The sequence below is a fragment of the Hippoglossus hippoglossus genome, chromosome 23 (assembly GCF_009819705.1).
Source record: "Hippoglossus hippoglossus isolate fHipHip1 chromosome 23, fHipHip1.pri, whole genome shotgun sequence".
NCBI lineage: Eukaryota > Metazoa > Chordata > Actinopteri > Pleuronectiformes > Pleuronectidae > Hippoglossus > Hippoglossus hippoglossus.
In genome coordinates this window covers 5,185,200-5,204,270 of record NC_047173.1, presented here as the reverse complement: position 1 = coordinate 5,204,270, position 19,071 = coordinate 5,185,200, and the positions used below count along the sequence as shown (strand labels likewise).

At 42.9% G+C, this 19,071-nt stretch overlaps 1 protein-coding gene across 13 annotated transcripts in view; it reads left to right on the top strand.

The window, feature by feature from the left end:
- The window catches only part of nav3 (neuron navigator 3), a 308,358-nt gene that overhangs the window by 257,815 nt on the left and 31,472 nt on the right, over window positions 1–19,071 (top strand). For all 13 annotated transcript variants that reach the window (XM_034578815.1, XM_034578814.1, XM_034578808.1 and 10 more), the window contains 3 exons: window positions 15,433–15,556; window positions 17,008–17,317; window positions 17,811–18,537. In XM_034578815.1, the coding sequence (XP_034434706.1) occupies window positions 15,433–15,556; window positions 17,008–17,317; window positions 17,811–18,537 (1,161 nt within the window). The remainder of the gene's footprint in view (window positions 1–15,432; window positions 15,557–17,007; window positions 17,318–17,810; window positions 18,538–19,071) is intronic.

Below are 19,071 nucleotides of genomic sequence, written 5' to 3'. Positions count from 1 at the left end.
TGTGCCTGAGAAAAGCAGCGCCGAGAATGGCAGAAGGGTTGAAAACAGAACAAGCAGAAACTGCAGGCGCATCCTCTGAGAGCCAATTGCATAGAAATGATGTAAAGCCCGCTGAAGCATTCATCTCTGTGACAGCTACCTAACCAGCAACTTAGCATGCAAACGGGCAGAAGTAATTAGAACAAACTGGTACAAAGAGTTATCTAGATTTAAACATATGTTTTTTTTTTTTTTAAATGAACTAGATGAACGCTGTGTGGTTTTGTTTCGTTTACAGCGCTAATTTGCACCTGCACATAGAGGATTGTATGAATATCTATATCACAAGTGGTTTTAAAGCACTGACATTATACAAAAGTTATCATAAAGTGAGGAGGAGTTAATACCTGAGTGTCTAACTTTATTGATACTAGGTCAGTGCCCGTTCTAAACCTGCCTGCTTGGAACGGACTGTTTGCTTGGTCTGACGTAATGCTGGTTGCAGCTTTCCTTCTGAAACTGTAAAAGTGACCTGCAGTAATTTAGCTGTAGCAAGTAAAGACAAGCTGCAGGACTCAGCCCCCAGAACCCTGAAGCTGTGCCACCCCTACTGAACAATTAGCTGTTCACCAACCACACTAAATTCAACACTGCGCTTCCTTGGGCCATACACAACACACATACCTAGTGTGAAGTCAATAAGATTAATTGTTTTGGAGATATGCGTTCCACAGACAGAGATTTCTAGAATCGGTAGGAAGATAGTGTTGGAGAAGAAATTGATACATAGAAAATATAGACTTGTATATACAGGCTTACTACAGGTTAGATAAGACAGAAGGGGGGAAAAAAGGTGAAAGCTTTTGGGCAGCGACAGATGACATGGTGCAAACACACGGTCTTATTTGCTCATCATCACATCGAGTAAGAGAAGCAAAGCCTCAAGCAGAAAGTCCTAAATAAGTTGATGTCCTCCAGAGGTGATAGTCAGGCCACTTCACTACTGCAGGGACATCTAAGACGCGATATTGATTTGATGCTGTCAAGCGGAGATTGTGATGGCAGGCCTTCAGAAAGGCCTCTGGGAACCAACTGATGCGGTGACATTTCCCAGTGTCGCAACTTCAACTTCTGCCAAGATTTTAATGAGTCGCAGTGTTAAGAGGAGTGGGAAGCCTGAAACGCAATCAGATATGGCTCTCAACAATTACTTAGCTTTTCTTATAGTGCTTTAAATAAATACACTCTAAGCCAAGATGACAGCATGCATCAGAATTCCAATAACTCTAAAAAATGAAGCTTGGTTTCCTCAGTAATTTTGGTTGGACTTTCAGATTGCTATGAGATTGCCTCAGTCAGTTTCAAGAAAAGCTTAATGGGATAAATGTGCATGTGGTTGCGTAAGGCACATTTAGATGGAGTGAAGTACGACTTGCAGATGTGCTTGCTTGTATCTGTGTCTTTGCCACTTGTTTCACAGGGCAGACAATCCTGCTGCTTCTGGGTTACGTGCTCTCAATAGCACGTTTGTCACAACAGTCAGTCAAGCCAGTCCGATCATATCTGTGTTCGGTCGAGCGTCAAAACACATTGGGCCTGACCGGAGGTTGAGAATAGGCGATTAACCTGCCCCCGTCCGTCTCAGACTGATCTGCCTGTCAGACTTTGACACTCAGGCAAAGGGAAAGATTGGCTAAGAATAAATATGAACCCTATGAACTGTCTCTTCAATTTGCCAAGTCTCATGCTTGTGTTGTATCTCAGCATTTAAATATTTTTGGCCCAAAGTGTCTCTCACCTTGACTTGACATAAATCAAAAATAAAGCAGTTTTCTCAGCTAAAGTCGGTGTTAGTGCTCTGGGCCCTAGAGGGTGTGAGGAAATATTGATGCCTGCTTCCCCTTAAGATGCCTGCAGGCAACACACTCCCAGTAGGATCAGGATTTGTACTCAGGAACCCGGTTTCCTTCCTGCTTTCCTTCCTCTCTTTCCGCTTACAAAACTGTATAAATGTTACACACACAAATACACACATGAACAAACACACATGATGCCTCCCCGGCCTCCCTCTGACTTGTGTGATTGTCAGACGCTGAGCTGTCACTTCCCACTGACATACGACAAAGCTCAGGGGGGGAATTCATTTCCGAAGCGATTACTCGCTGGGCTTCACACCTCAGCCTGGCTTTAGCTCGTTCTGTGAGACAGGATCTGCCCTCCATGATTCGTTCCTTCTCTATCCAGGAGCATTCGTCTACTTTTCCACACAACCCCCACAGATAAGGCCCAAGTTCAAACAATCAGTTCACTGACTCTGTAGAATTTTTCAGGAATGATAAGCCAAACATTTATTCTGAGCCTGCAAGTGAGTCAAATCCAAAATGTCTACTTTCTCTTTCCCTGATGGCCCAAAGTTTTTTCATATTTAGCCGATCAACACATATTTAAAAGCCTCTGAACCTGGCAGGTGGTGTCGAGGTCTGAATGTTAGGCTTCCTTTTGAACGAGGGGAAAATAAAGCCTCCTGTGGCTCATCTTAGGCTTCAAATAAGTCAGCCGTTATTTTTGGTGAAAGTGTCGAACTCGCATTAATCTAAGCCTCTGATCAGACCCCGAGAGATCCGATCACAAGGGGTCAGTGCTAAGTACAGGTCTGAAAGCATCCAAATGTGTCCTGAATGCGCCCTGAGATCTGATCACCTAATCCAAATTCAGAGGTGGTCCGATCACTCACAGGAAACACATAGACAGATTCAAGACATAATGATCGCATCTCTTCGGACGGATGTTTAACAGAGCTATAGATAGATGTGGACCAGTCTAAAATATTTTCATGAAAAAGGCCCCTGGAGAAACAGGTTTGCTGTAGAGAAGGACGTCTTTGTTGTCTTCTTGACCTTGTGTGTTGAAAATCGAAGAAACTTTTATGAAGAATCTTTTTCTCTTAAACCCAAAATCTGTATTTTCTTCATTCAAACACAAGTTAGATTTAAGGTTTTGAATTACACATAATTTATTGTACAGTATAACAGAAATGTATTCCACCCAGCAAATGTGCATAAATAGAAACATCTGTACTGTGTGCATATAGAAAAGCCTCTTCATAGGTGTTTTGGTCTAAAAAGTTTGCGGTTTAGTTTCCTGTTTTGTCCCTGGCAAGTGGACGCACAGTGAGAAAGTTCTTATGGGTGGTACCTGGATTTAAGGTGCAGTTTGGGACAAATAATTTGGAAAGAATACTAAGTGTGTCGAAATGTCCCCTCTTCTCTTCCTTTCTTTTGCATCTCCTCTCATTTCTGAGCATTCATTGGGGAGGGTACACACATGCAGCCACACACGTACACAAGTGCACCTCCCTCACTCCCAGTACTGCTGCCACACTGGCAGTAGCAGAGAGACATCCTGGGAGGCAGAAAGCGGGAGTCGGTCTGCGCACATAAACTGAGCTCCCATGGGGCTCATTATTCTCTGCGCTTTTGTCCGTCCATGATGACTCCCCTGGCTGCCACTCACGGCAGCTTCCTCCCCAACCAACGGAGCCCCTGAGGAAAGGCGTCTAAGTGACTCATCAGATATAGACTCGTGGCCAGCAGGTGACTGAGACCATCTGGGGCTCAAACAGTGTGGGGTTATGTTTGCTGCAGTAAACCTGACATGACATATGTGCTTGATGTCATTGTAGGTGGTGTTAGATATTGCTCATCTCCATTTTTTTAAACAACAGGAAGTTATGTTTCTGCAGGTGGTTTGGAAGGAGGAGGATGAACCTGTGAAGTCAAAATTTAGATTTAAGTACCTTGATCAGCGTGAGCCTCTGTTTTTTACGTAAGCGTGAAAGAAACCGTAATAAGTTTAGCGTCAAATATGAAGTTGCTCTTGGAGGTGTTTTTTAAATTATGCTATGAATAGAATTTCCTGAAACTGACCATCTGCCCCAGAGCAGAACAAAGGCTCAGATTCCTCTTTTAAGCAGTCCGTTTCAAAACAATGGTGAATTCAGCCTTGGCTAAAAGCCCCTTTCTAAAAATACCCTCCTGTGTGTCATGCAACATAGATGAGTGCATACTCAAGGCTTTACTGTCAAGAAAAGACACCAGAGGAGAATGTTTTGACACAGGCTCCCGTTCTCAGCAGACACATGAATAAGTAACAGGGGCCTTCTCTTTTTGCATCCTGGTGTCTGCCCTCTCTCTTTCTCTCTCTCGCTCTCTCTCTCTTTCTCTCCCCCCCCCCCCCCCCCCCCCCCCCTCACCCTTCTCTTTCAGGGCTGGACTGTGGCAGCTGGCTCTGCATTTTTTTGGGGGTTATGTGAAGCGTTAGGGGATTGGAGACAAGCTTGTGTTTGAATGTGTGTTGTTTTGTGTTGACCATGCTTGACAAACAGTTCGCTTCTTCGACTTCGAAGACTGTGTGTGTGCGTGCGTGCGTGCGTGCGTGCGTGCTTGCTTGCGTGCGTGTGTGTGTGTGTGTGCAGATTCCTGCATACGTGTGTGTGTGTTACTGAGCAGCAGGATCCCGGCTGTCACTCTGAAGAGCACTGACAGTCGTGGGGAAGCTGCATGGCTCGTCGGTGCTGCCGTAAGCAGCGGGGAGATTTGCAGGAGACTGTTTTTAACCATCAGCGACAAAGTCGGTCTTATATAAGTTTCTCTGTAGCTCATCTCTGCTAGGGGCCCCACTTAGGAAGAAAATATCCTATCTTATGCTGCACCTGAAACTGCAGTGCTTCATATTTCCGTTTTCGAGCTTTCTGAAGTCTTCTGGCGCCTGTCAGTCTGTTTCTGTTTCGAGGCATTTGTCTATTTTCAGTCTTTCCAGCGTAAGAAGGAACACACAGACACACAAACTAAACTTAGCTGACTATGCAGATGTGTGCCCTCGAAGACACACACATATTCCCTCTGAAGTACTGTACAGTCAGATTGTGGCCCTTACCAACACATGCAAATTTGCATCCACTTATTCAGATGAGCTCAAAGGAAGCTCTTCTGGAAGTTTGGAATTTTTTTCTCTTACTTTTTCACTGTCTGGCATTGACTGAATTGTGTTTCCCACTCTGGATGCTGCTCCTTCTATTTATAATTGATCTGAATATTTTTCATATTCTCCTGCAGGAGAAGCCTGGTATCCTCATTAATTACTGTACTCACTGAATTAATAAGTGAAGTCGAGTAGTTACAGAATGAGCGGTAGTGGAATAAAAAGACATCGTGCCCTACTTCCTTTTTCTGAATGTGAGGTTTGGGTCCAATGAATCAGGTTGCATTTTCCCCTTAGAGTCTCCAACGTGGACCGGTACTGTTTCACCACTTAAGCCTCACAGTTTTTGTAGTTTTACACAACCTAAGTAATATTTTATTCAAAACATCCTATTTTGTGTTACTGTGCATAGGAAAAAACTTCAATGCACTATTTTAATCAAAACTTGAACTACTCTACACAAGATATTAGGATGTCAAGTAGGATTCTTGTTTTATTTTAACGGCTTCTTTACATTTTGCTCAGTGGCTCAGCATTGACTCTTCTGTTAGTACATTGTGCTGTGGTTTCTGTTCCTTCACTGAGCCTGGTTTAAGCCGCTCTCAGCATGATGATCTTTGGTCCATATGCTTCTCTGACGGTGAACCGCAGCTCTGCCTGTCAGGGGCAGGTTATTAGGTGAAAGACAACATGGTCATTAGTGTCTTTGTAGATTATTGAGACATTAATTATGAAATATATGATCACAAAGCCTTGTGACAGCATAAGTTAGAAATATATGGCCTATAGCCACCACCTCATTATATTTTTTTAATTAACTTCTGTAAGTAATGAGCAGTCCAGAATGACTGCTAGTTCATTGCACTAATGGGAATTTTTCAGTTTCACATTTTAAACATACTTTGACTATATTATATATACGTCGACCAAGGACGTTACATTTTCATTTGCGTTTATTAGTTATGATTTACACAAAAATCGACGAAACCAATTTCCATAAAATGTTTGACCCAAGAAAGAATCCATTCAATATCTGAGTTTATCAAATCAAAAATGTTCTCACTTTCTTTAACATGGTGAGATAGGAGGTTGAGGTATGCACTCATCAAGCACCTATCTAGTTACTTAAAACTTTAAAGGAGACTGATGAACCAAGTCAATGAACTGTTACACCAATAATATAAGGTTTTTAACAGAAGTAACAGAAGTGTGTTTGTATGTCATCACTTCATTACATGATATGTTTGACAACAGAAGACTGACATAAGATATAGTGGGGAATAAGAATATAATTCTGCTCATTTTCTGATCCACCTCTATCTATCACATCTCTGGTTCAGGGAGCAGGAACCTTTATGGCTTATCATTCCCTTCTTTATCTCTATATCTGTCATTGTCACAGTGTATGTGCATAAATCTTTACACCCTGTTTTCATGCAAATTGTCCCATAGTCACATGTCTCAACTCTGACTCTATGGGATTTATGGGAAACAGTGATGCCATGATGATGACTCACCTTAAGGTGACACAAAGGTGACATAAGAGGCTAATAATACATACATATTCCTCCCTAGTGCGTGTATGTGCTAAACAGGTCATACATGAAGATTGTATGTTACCCCACATTAATTCCTGTGTTTGGCCCAGGCCATATAGTTGTCAGGGTTGTTGGATTTCAGTGACTCATTCTAGCTTTGTTCTTAAGACCTAAGACATTGCCACCTTGTGTCATTTATCACAAGCATAATGGTTATCGTTGGCTCCCGCTGAAAGACTTAAAACTCCACATGTAATGGACTCAAAATGTCCATAAATATCAAATAAGTGGTGCTAAGTGTTGGTGTGTAAGTCCAACTGTTACCACAGCACTACATTAGAGTTACTGTGAATAGGGAAGTGGTCTATTGATCTTTACAGAGAAGTGATGTAGTGCTTTATTAAAAAGAGAGCAATTCTCTCCATTACAAGCACTGATTCCAATGTATCTTGAGTCTTAACGCTGTGGTGATTTAAAACTTTTAATCGAATAAGTTTGTCTATTTAAAAGGCCGAGTGCTTGCAGAGGGGGAAAGCAGCGGTTATTTGACTGTTGATGCAGAGCCTGTGCCCCTGAGAGTTTACTAGGACTGGGAATTCATTTAAAAGATTGAATTGTCTGTATGTCTGCACTCGAAGCGGTTTCTTTGTCATGCGGTTGGCAACAAGTTGTGATGAAATGAAAGGACAACCTTGAAAATCAAAGCAACATAATTAGATGTTGTTAGCATTTAGAAACGTATTGTATGTGTGAATTGTGTGATGGCATTTGTGGTCAGTTTTTCTGTATTTTAGAGTCAGTGCAGTTTGTTGTCATGCTGTTGTTAAATTGGAAAATTCATTCTTGCCTTATTTCTGAACAACATTTGAGGACTTGGGAAGGATGTAGAGATTTTTGTGTTTCCACCAGTGTGATAATACTGTTGATGGATTAAGTCAGAACTGCTAATTCAGGATGGATTTAAGATAAAAGAACTAAAGACCCTCTGCTACGGCTGCATCAATTCATTAGGTTGAGAATTTCTAAAGATATGACTCCATTCATCATCTGACAGCACTAATGAGTTTGTGAAAATAAGAATCGACAAAGCTCCTATCATTGCTATCATTTATTTTACTGGCACTGATTCCAGTTGCAGATTAAATATGGATTATAAAATATTAATCTTCTAAATGAATATGAAGTTGTACAGTACCTATTGGTGTTTGTATTCCTCTTTTGTGATCAGTGAAAGCCCTCCAGTTACCCAAATAGGATGTCAAGGGAGTTCATATTCAGTAAGTACATTTGTAAGACCATTTATTTTGCAGTTGTTGGACAAAAAAATGCACTAAGAGGCAGTGTAAATAATTTAATACCCCAGATAAAAAAAACCTCATTCCATAGTGTAGCGTATTAAGTTGTCAAGTTTCAAGCATCAGGATAGACACACAGTTAAGGATTGATATAGAATTAATTGCGACAACCCTGTCAAGTCTCTTTCCCGCAGAGACTCAGCCGGTTGTCCGTTGCTCATCATTGATTCTGGACGCACACCGAGATCACTGGTGGTCGGGTTCTAACCTCAGCTGAGGAGCTTGGCAGAGCTGCAACTGTGCCGCCTCTGTCTATCACGTTGTAACGCTTTAATCCTAGATAGATGAAGGGTTCTCTTCGCCAGACCAGTTGAGGATGAAAGGTCTGGCGGTGAACAGTTTGCCAAGTCGTCTGCCACAGACAGCAGAGGCAGACGGCCGGGTGATCCTCTGATGCCCCACCCACTCACCCGCAACCCTCACCAGGGTGCGTGACCGTCTGGTTCGTGTTGCCCCTCCCATGCAAACCCATTTGTGTCTTGTATGCAGAGTGTTTGAATGCAGATATTTTCTAAACCTCATTTGTGGCCATCAACTAAAATATCTAATGATTATTTTCATTATTGATAAATCTAGTCACAATCTATCACAATTTGTCTGAACCCAACATCCTACCAGAATCCAAAATTCAAAGACCCTCACTTTACTATGCTAATGATAAATTTAAAAAATCTCTGTCTTTCGACCCTCAACAACTGCTCATTACATCAACTTAAACTTGGTGGGTGAACTTCTACAGGTCCCCAGGAAGTGTGTTGTTAACTGTTGTATTTGGATGAACCTTCCATCTATTTTTATGTTTTTTGGGAAAATACATAAATCCTGACCAACCCTGCTCCATTGTATTTGTTCGTCTTGAGGTAGAAAACGTGTGAAACAGTTTTAGATTTGTTTATCTCCCTCCAGGCCACAGGAGGAGGTTGGCGGTTGGGGCGGCTGTGGGTAGGGAGCACTTATGTGGGCTGTTTGTTTGCACATTTGCCAGCGGTGTGCCATAGACTCGAACAAACCCCTGTCGGGATGTATTAGCCTGCCGGATATCCCTCGCCTCTGAACAGCTAAAGATTTTGTTGTCATCTTTGACTGCATTGCAGTAGGAAGCCTGGGCATCTTTACCAGCCGGGCCAGGCAGCGCTGACGTTCTGCCGTCTGTCACAGCTTGGCAGGAGAAGCATTTCCAGCCTGTCCTCCCAAGGTCACGTTGATTTTTAAATTGAGTTGTGCCGATCTGAATTGGATTCCAGTCAGTGACGCGAGAGCTTCTTTTCTTTTTTTTTTGTCAAAATGCAAATGATTTTTCTCTTCCTGTGACACCTTGAGAAAAATAATCCATTACATTATTATTTGGACAACTACCCACATTGCCTCTATTTATCACTCTGAACAATGTTTTACGTCTCTAAGTTTTGGGTGGCTAACACGAGCAGTAGACAGAAAATCCAAAGACAAGGTTAAAGCGCAGTGTCTCACACGGTACATGGTGTCTTTGAGGAGATTTCTGAATTTCAGTCTCCAGGTGGTAGTAACTGTCCTCCGGCACTAGACTCCAACAAATGAAGATCATTATAACACTGAGCAGCTCTATATGACTTTGAAATAGGATGGCAGTGATGAAGAAGCCTGAGTTAGTCCTCCTAGATAAATAAAGATGAATGAACCAGCTCATTGTGCTGTTCTACCCACCATTAGGCTCTTTCAGTGGTCGAGATAAGAGCGTCATGAATAATGTTCCAACATGAGGCTGCATGGACAGACTTTTCTGAGCCACCTCACGTATTATGCATGAGATCACTTCCAGTCAGAGGCATCCTGCAAATATCGGGGACTGTCGGCTCTCATCCAGCAAAGCACTCCCTCCTTGATTTGGCTTGATTCTGCATTGTCATCCTCATTTAATTAACCCTTGATAACCCGCCGCTGAAGACTTGTCTGATTGCCTCTCTCAGGGCGGACAGGCCCATCCTGGTGAGGAGGGGCGAGCAGATGAAGAGCAGGGAGGGGGAGCTGGCAGCAGCAGTAAGGGGTGAAAGTGGAAGAGTGAGGTAGTCCTTGATTCCTTTCTCTTTCGTTCCCATTCCTTCTCTGGACTCCTACTCGTCTCACAGCCTCTAGCTTCTCCGCCAGGTGAGCTTTAGCCAGTTTTCGAAGTAGGCGCGGCAGGGAAACAAACCAAAGCAAATCACTTCCGTGACAAGGCGACAGGCAGCGTCCATCCCATAGAGGTGAGTTGACAGCAAAGCTGGAAACTGGTCTACACACACACTCTGTGGCTTTGTGTTACGTTGAGTCACACTGTGAGTCAAAGAGAAAGTGAGCCTATTAGCAACTTTGGCAGATGCAAAAATGGCAGGAGAGGGAAGAATAAAGTCATTTGCATGGATGTCTTGTTTTGTAATTGGAGGAGCTCAGTGGCATTAACTGGGATTAGGTTATTCTACAGGAAAATGGGGATGAGTGCTCTGTGCTTAATGTGTGTGTATGTATGTATGTGAGGGAGAGAGGAAGTACAGGAACACTCCCTAAGTGACAGTTATTGTCATGTTGGTTGAGAAGGACGTCTTTGTTGGGGCTTTGTTGTGTTTTATCCTAACTTGAGCTCGCTGTGGACAGTTAGTCATTATTGTTTTTAACTTGAAGGAAGCATCCATATAGCACAAAAATGTCAACACTTAAAGACATATTATCTAACAAAAATGGAACAAGTATTCAGAGTTAATATTCCTGTCGCAAATGAAGCTTACTTGTTCATATCCACATTCACAGTCCACACATTCAGTCTCAGCATCGCACTGAATATCCATGTATCTTCAGAGTCATCCACAGGATTTTAATGACATTTATAATACTTCTTTAAATGAATTGTTAACATTAAAATGTGCCACAATTAGAGTTAAGGGTTTCTTAATCATAATTGATACAAACAACTCATAAATTCAAATTGGTCTCAATTCTTTGGTCTTTAGATGCCATTACAAATACATTTTGGTCCTCAGTGTTGTTATGTAAGAGGTCCACTTCCTCTGAAGTATTTGCATTGTCCTATCTGGAGGACATCCCTGATTAACTAACTTCAACACCATCAAATATTTGTCGATCCCCTCATCTCCTTTATCTCTTTGATACAGTGTAATCACCGCGGTTAGTTTTCCTTCATTCTGCTAATAGCATCTTGTCCTCTGGGCCGTAGAAGGAACAAGGCACAGCGCATTGAATATTGAATGAGATAATGTTTGCATGGTTGAGTGTCGCCTCAGCAGTGCATTCGCAGCATGGGAGCAGCTAGGTGCTGCGACACAGCAGGCCAAGAACAAGCATTTGCAATGGAATTCACCATAAAATAAAACAGTATGAAGGGTAGACATCCTCTTACATCCTCATTTGTTTCACTATTTTCTGTGTTGAAGTCACATCCTCCCACCTGGTCGCTGCCTTTGGCTATTGAGCAGCTCTACTTGCGTGTTTCTTACAGACTGTGTATCCCAACAGGTCCAGGGATTTGAAAACAGGTCAAACCTTTTCATGTCAGCAGTCATTATACAATTCTATACTCGACCCCACCATACACTGACCGCACTATGTAAGACATTACAGTCCAAGGAAGCCCAGTTTTATTTGTCCAATGAATAGAAACATGGGAAACATGGGAAATACAGTGTGGCTTCAGGGGAATTTTTGGGAGGGAGACTTTGTCTTGCTTTGCTTGCACCATCTGCCGATTTCGCTTCTCGGCTTATGAAGCACAGGACAGAAGCTCATATCCTCCACCGCTGTCGTCTTTCAAGCATTCTGCTCTGTACATTGTTGCTCATTGTTAATTTAAGAAGTTATGACACAAAAGTCCGACTCACCCGCCCCCACTGTAGGGTTATTGAGTTTGCCTGTTCCTTTTTGATGGTGCAACCCCCAACCCGCCGCACGCCGCAGGAGATGCGGTGACGTGCATTTGAAAGCGTGCAGATCGGAGGGGAGGAGCTTGGTTAGCCACAGCTCTCTCCGAGCAATCAGAGCCGATCTTACCCCAGGGAGTCGGCCTGATGAAACATTTCAGCCTATTACAGACCGGCAAGCTCCCCGGAGGAGCGCCGCACTTTATTTCTGTTTTCTTTTCATTTAATCAATCTTTTATCTCAAGAGAATCCACTGCACATAGATGCTCCTCTTTAGCAGTCCCCAACCTTCTGATCACCCACAGAAATAAAACATCTATTACGTCATCAATGACTGTTCACTGAAGGTTTGCCCTGCCCTGTCTGCAGGGTTTAAAGGGGTGTCGTTCAATATCGATGACTAACCTAATACCTCATTCTGTCCTAAGGTATCTGCACATTGTTTGTATTTTCATTCAGCAATTTTGTTCCTTCCGTTTGTTGTCTTGCATTAGAAAAACTCAGTTTGTTAATTAACATGCATTTGCTTTAATAATTACATTTAAAGTATTGAATGAAAGCCAAAGAGCATCTTTACTTTGTGCTTAAAAGACGTGCACTGTGACTCATTATGTTAATTAAGCGAGAATTACCCAAGAAATAGTTTTAATCATAATAACCGCAGTTGAGATTAATTCTCCATACAGAAGACTTTCAGTTTTGCATTAGAGGGACCACCCTAGGAGCAGAGAGCGATATGATGCTGCCAGGGGAAGCTGCACAAGATTATTCTCATGTTTAGATAAGAATTGTAAGTCAATGAGCTTCCTCACAGCCATCTGCCTCCGCTTTGGGTGTTATGATGATAGACTGCATGACAATCCTTTCACTGCTGTTTCATCATTTCTCGTTTTTTGTATTTCCCCAGTAAATCGGCAGCACTTGATGTCGTCTAGACTGATTTGTATCAGTTTGCAAGAAAATATTAAAAGTGACCATTGTCTTCTTTAAAAGAAGCTTGAATTACATTTTACACTCTTGTTTTGTCTTATAAGTTATATTTGAAGCATCTTTCTCTCTGATAATTTAATGATTCTCTTCAGTAAATAACTATATTTATACACAGCGACAGAGTTTGATGTGTGTCTGCTGACAAAACCTGTTATGGAGCGCAGCCAAGTCACTTTGGACTGTTTCATTTTGTTTGGAGCAGCAAATTTTGCCTCCGTCTGCCCCAGCTGTCTGTCACGCACTGAAGGGTGGTCTCAGAGGAACGGCCAGAGTGCACTGCAACTCCCCCGTCTCTTCTGAGGGGAAGAAAAACTGAGCAACGCGCTAACTCTACATGTGATTGTCAAGGTGACCCGGCAGCTAATGTCACCACCAAAACTTATAGGCCCCACCCAGCACTGACAGCACATTTAACCTTGGCGCTCCGTCAAATTGGAACAAGTCAGACGCAGTCGGCTGCTGTCGGATGAAGCTGCACTCACCTTAAAAACAAAGCCACGGTATCAGACAGGCTTAAAGGATGAGAGGGAACAATTAAAGGGAAGCGACCCAGGCATATTTCAAAGCCATCGATTTACACGGGCTGTATTTGCAAAAGCCTGTTTTGTCTAGAAACACACTCACTCAAAGACTTGTGTTTGATATCAGAGCTCCTCTCACTGTGCTCAGCAGCAGCCTCTTTTTTTCTTGGAGAACTGCGTTAAAGCTGAAGATACACAGCTTAGAAGCTCAGACTGACAGCGAGGATGCCATTTATTTCTTTGTATGACACGATCCTCAGTGCATTAAACATCCATCTCTGAGGCGCGTCTCCGATAATGGCTTTGACTCGCGGGGAAATGGAATCTCAAATTGACAGATTACGGGTGGCAAAATGAAACAAATTGGTTGCGAAGCTCGGAAACACAAAGACCCATCATGACCTGTTCTTTGTTTCCAATTTTCTTTTGTGTGGTTTGTTCTTTTCTAATTAAAACCTTTCTCAGCCTTGTGAGCACTTTGACTTAAACAAATGGCATGCCTTTTTTTTTCCAGCCAAAAATTCTACATAATCATATTATATACATCTAGTCTAAAGTTAACCCTAAAACCAAGCCTGCAGTTTGTTGCTGTATATAGTTTACATTGAGTTATAGTGAGGCACAGACCTGGTCAGATTTTGGCCGTGCAAATAAATGGTGCTCATTCTAAATATGTCATGAGAGCAAATCAATTCTGCACTGCACCAGTGGACAACTGGGTTAGGACGTGTCTGCTCTGCATCACATTCATTAACAACTCTTTACAGGTGTCAGGTGAATGCAGACCATCTACTCATTTTTGCGTGTCGACTCTAGCCAGACTCCAGCTCTTTCTATTTTTACCAAGCAACCTATAACTAAAGACAGCTAATGTAAGAATAACAGCTCATTATTGATTTTCTGATCAAACATTTATTAAATCCATAATGCCATCATCTTCCCCAGACAGCTGCCGTAGATATACACGTCTGCACATCTCCTGCTCACCCACATTTCCCTCCTTTGTGAGCCTCCTAAAAATGAGTCATTATTCTCTCATTTTCCGTCTGCCTCCGGGTTTCATCCTCATCCCCCATGAATTATAGATGACATGCCTGAAATGACTTGTTGAAAAGTTGTAATTAGCTTCTGGAAGTTGTTTCTGTATTTGTATTTTTTATTATCGTTTGAAACAGCCATGTCAAACGTAGGGTGTGTTGGGCGCATTCGGTGGAAATCATTTTAATTCTGTTGGTGAAGGGAATTGTTTCCTGTTTGCATAAAACTCTTTGTTATCTGCCACTGTGACGCAGATTACAGTGTGTGTGCTTGTGTGAGAAGTCATTTTGTGGGTAGCGGCTGTCATCTGTGCTCGTGTGGGTCTGGGTCCATTCATTTTCTCTCTTCCAGCTTTTAATAACTTTTTACATTTGGTCCAATTTGTCATGCAAATTTAGGGTGAAGTCTTTTGCATTGACGCACACACACGCACACACACACACACATAAGGCAAACATAGATGAAACTTGACATGTTTGCATGGATGGCAATTAGTATGTGGGGGAACTCAATGTGACAGCGAGAGCACAATGAAATCAAAGAGGGGCTAATATGTTATTATTGAAGGTGATGTATCATGTCTGATAGCAACAAATGTGTTTCCAAATCAGAGAACCGTGTTGCAGGGGTTTCTGTGCTGTACTTCAGTTGTAATTAAATGTTTTGTGTGGAAATGATCAGCGTCTGATCCATATGCTCGTCATTCAGGGGGCTCACAGCGTCTGTCAGCCTTCAACAGCGGCTAAATAATGACGGCTATAATGGAGATCCTTTCATTTCTCCAGACACTCGGAGTTAATGAGAAGCTTAACAATTAATGAGCCAATACCATTTTTCCCTCTCAAAAATTTGGAAATACCCACAAGTCAATTGGGCCCAAGAAAGGATGCGCATCTGTCTGAAGAGACAAATTGAGCAATCACAAATGATATACAATCTGGCTGGCCGATAGATGGTGATTAGATGGGGAGAAAACTATACGTCATTGATATTTTGAAGAAAGTTTTAGAGTCAAAAGTTGAAGATGGCTCATGAAGCACGGACACCATCAATAATCCTGTTATTACGTCTTCGACTACATCTGCTGCCAAAACTACAAGTTTACCAACCTCTGTTTCTCTCCTCTGCTCCTCTCCTGCTACAGTTGGGACGACAGCAGCTCAGTGAGCAGCGGCCTGAGCGACACGTTGGACAACATCAGTACGGACGATCTGAACACACCCGCCTACTCTGTGGTCAGCTCGTCACGCAAAAGCAAAGGAGCGCAGGTAAAGACAAAAGAACAAGAATTGAGTACACTCTCTAAACACCTTAGGATTTATTGCTATAGCAACGTGGGTTTTTAGATGTCAGTTAGTTAGTTCACCACCAATTTGACACGGACGTGACCTGAAGATGATCTATTGACTTTTCCTTCAATGCCGCCATCAATACTTTACTTTTCGGTTTATTATTAGTGGCACAATGTCAATCAAATCTTCTTCTCTGGCATCAGCAACTTTGTGGCCCCTGAAAATCTCATCTTCGCTGACCTCCAGTGGTTTAGCTTCTCATCATGATGACATCACTGTTGGGCGTGCTGACAGGTGCAAGAGACACACATCCGGCTCATCAGTAGTAGCCTACTGGCCATGGTCTGGATTGAAGCTTTTAATCTGGGAGAGCAGTAAAACGGTGCTTTTCAGCCTTGTGCTCATTTAAGGTTCAGTTTACTTGTCATGAGGAACACTATGAAACAGTCTAAGTCTGATTACAAACTGGGTTTATGGACTAGTAGCCTACTTCTAAAAGAGGCTATTACTACAAATGTTTATCTTTTTACCTACTTTATGAAAGTGCAATACTAAGTCGTTGAAGTACCATGCCAACAAATAAAACAAAATAAAGAAAAAATATAAAATACTGAAATTGACACTGAGTAATGGAAAATCTTTTTATTTTGGGCAAATTTGAATTGGCAGATCAAACTAGATTCCTTCTTCAAATGAATCCCAATGTTCTAATAGCATGAAACCAAGGCCAGTTTGTATGTGAGCTCCAGAATTACAGCTGAGGGAATAATCTACGGACTGAAGGCCACTGCACAGCTCCTCATGGGCGTTTGCTTTATTCTGCCAAGTATCTTTGGCCCCCTTGTGAAATACTCAGCAGACTGGGATCTTAAGAGACTCTGGTGTTGCTAGGGAGACTGGCCATCTGTTAAGGTAGGCTAGTTGGCATTGTTGTGTGTGTGTGTGGGTGTTTGTATGCATCCCAAAAGAGGAGATCTGGACACGGGTGATTTCAAACATAGCTACAACATCACACACGGAGACAAGCCCTGCTGCTCTGTTTGTGCAGGGACTTTTATTTCATTGGGGTGACTGTATTTGTTTAAACAACTCCTCTTGAAGGTCATATGCAGATTTAAGACTATTACCTGCATGTAGCCAGTACTACTCCAATATATTTTCAATGTGTCAATTAATAAATTAGTTACAGTTAAAATTAGTAACTTTGTATTTAATTGCTTATATTCTTTATTTACTGTCAACATTGCTCTTATTTAACATGGTCCTGCAGTGGCAAACAGGTACTATTTATAAAACTCCCCCCCCTGGTGTGTTTAATGACATCACAACATTCAAGATTTCAGGAAAGGTTTCATTATTTGTCTGATTCCTCCATCACTCTCTTCATGTGTTTTCTTTGACACCCACCACCACCACCACCACTCCAGTCCCAGAGAGGAAGCAGGTCAAAGCATGCAGAGCAGGAGGTGAACAGCAGCTGGGCCGGAGCCGAGGACCTCAAGAAGGTAGAAGAGGAGTTGGAACAAAGCATGGACCCCAGCAGCGGCTCCTCCCGATGGAAGCCTTCCTCGTCCTCCTCTTCCTCCCAAGCCCAGGGCCAATATGAGGACGCCAGTCAGAAGGCCACCGCACTGGCCCAGATGTCCCAGACGGGCTCGTGGAGGAGGGGCATGACAGCCCAGGTGGGCATCACGCCACCCAGGACCAAGGGTACGACTGCTACCCTTAAAACACCAGGTGGGGAAGGTCACACTGTTTTTGCATGACGGAAACTAAGTTTTGCAAACTTCAGAATACGGCATGATATTTATGCGCTAAAATAGGATGTAGGAGTGTTGCTGTGGTATTATATTATAATTAATGCAACAATTGTATTAGTGATGAAATATACATTTGGTTCAGTTTCCTTTTCAGTCCTTGTTTTTTCCAGGATTTTCAAATGTTGAGTTATAATTTCAAAAGTGTTTGACGATTCTTTTCATTGACACGTGTTTAAAGACCCTGCAGTGACTCCTCATTTTTATTTAAGAGCATGTAGCAGGTTTAGCAGCTTTGTTTTAGATAAATATTAGTTTTCAATGCAGCTGAGCTGTGACAAACTCAACCTCTGGCTTTTGGCCAGAATTTACACTAATTTGGCTTCTCCTGCTGTGTGGCAGTGCCAGGCCAAGAATCTGCTGAGGGTGTTGTTTTTGTATTTGTGCTAATAAGTGTTTATGCAAATTAACAGGCAAAACTGATGATGCTAAGGCCTCAGAAAAGGGCAAAGCACCTTCCAAGAGTTCAGCTGGCATCCAGCGCTCACCCTCTGATGCCGGGAAGAGCAGTGGAGATGAAGGCAAGAAACCCCCCTCTGGCATTGGGCGCCCACCCACCACAGGCTCATTTGGATACAAGAAGATCCCAGGTCCCAGTGGTACCCTAATCACCTCTAGTGGGGCAACACTCACCAGCGGCTCAGCCACCCTGGGCAAGGCGCCCAAATCCTCAGCTGCCCTAGGCAAAGGCACAGGCATCGGCGGTGTGCGGAAGACCAGCCTGGATGGCTCACAGCCCCAGGATGATGGCGTCCTGCTGACCTGTGGAAGCTCCAAAATGACCCTCCAGTACCGCTCCCTACCCAGACCGGCCAAATCCTCCAGTGGGGTGTCAGCAGGGCGCAGCGGGCATCGCTCCAGCTCCAGCAGCATCGACTCAAATGTCAGTGGCAAAACCGCTGGTGGGGCGGTCACACAAACGGGAGCCAAACGCAGGGACGGAAAGGTGGCCTCAGATCGCACCAGTCCCATCACAATAAACCAGACAGACAAGGAGAAAGTGGCTGTGTCAGACCAGGACCCAGCAACAGGATTATCCACGTCCCCCAAGTCCAGCCCTACCTCCACCTCATCGGGCCAGACCGGCCTCAGGCAGCCAGGCTCCAAGTACCCTGATATTGCTTCTCCTACCTTCCGCAGGTCAGACACACAAAACAGGCCCACTGCTTTCATACTGTCTGTGTCCTTCACCATGTGTGTTTCTACGTGAATCAAACTCTACATTCGCCACATTCCTTTTTATTCCCTTGATTATTGGCAATTTGCAATTTTTTTGTCCACAGCTAGCATGCCTTTAGGTTCTTGTCTTAGCTTAGAAATATTCTGAAGTCATCCACACATCTATTTCAGAATTTCAAGTCAAAGAGGGTTTTCATTCATGATGATGAACTGATGTTTGTTGTGCTCAGTGATGTTTTCCTGATGCAGGCTCCTGTAATAGATAGGGGCATCCACAGTGGTGGTAAAGTTACACCCTGGCTTAAAAGTTACTTTGTCACTTATATATATATTAGATGTGTTTGGTTGAGTAGAAAGAATAAAATATATCATATATCAGTGCCTTCGTGAAAAGAAACCTGATAGCGTTTTTGTGGTTGCACAGCAAAGGGATGCCATTATAGATTGTTCCCTGGTGCGCTGATAAGCCACCGCAGATGAAACATAAATTTACCC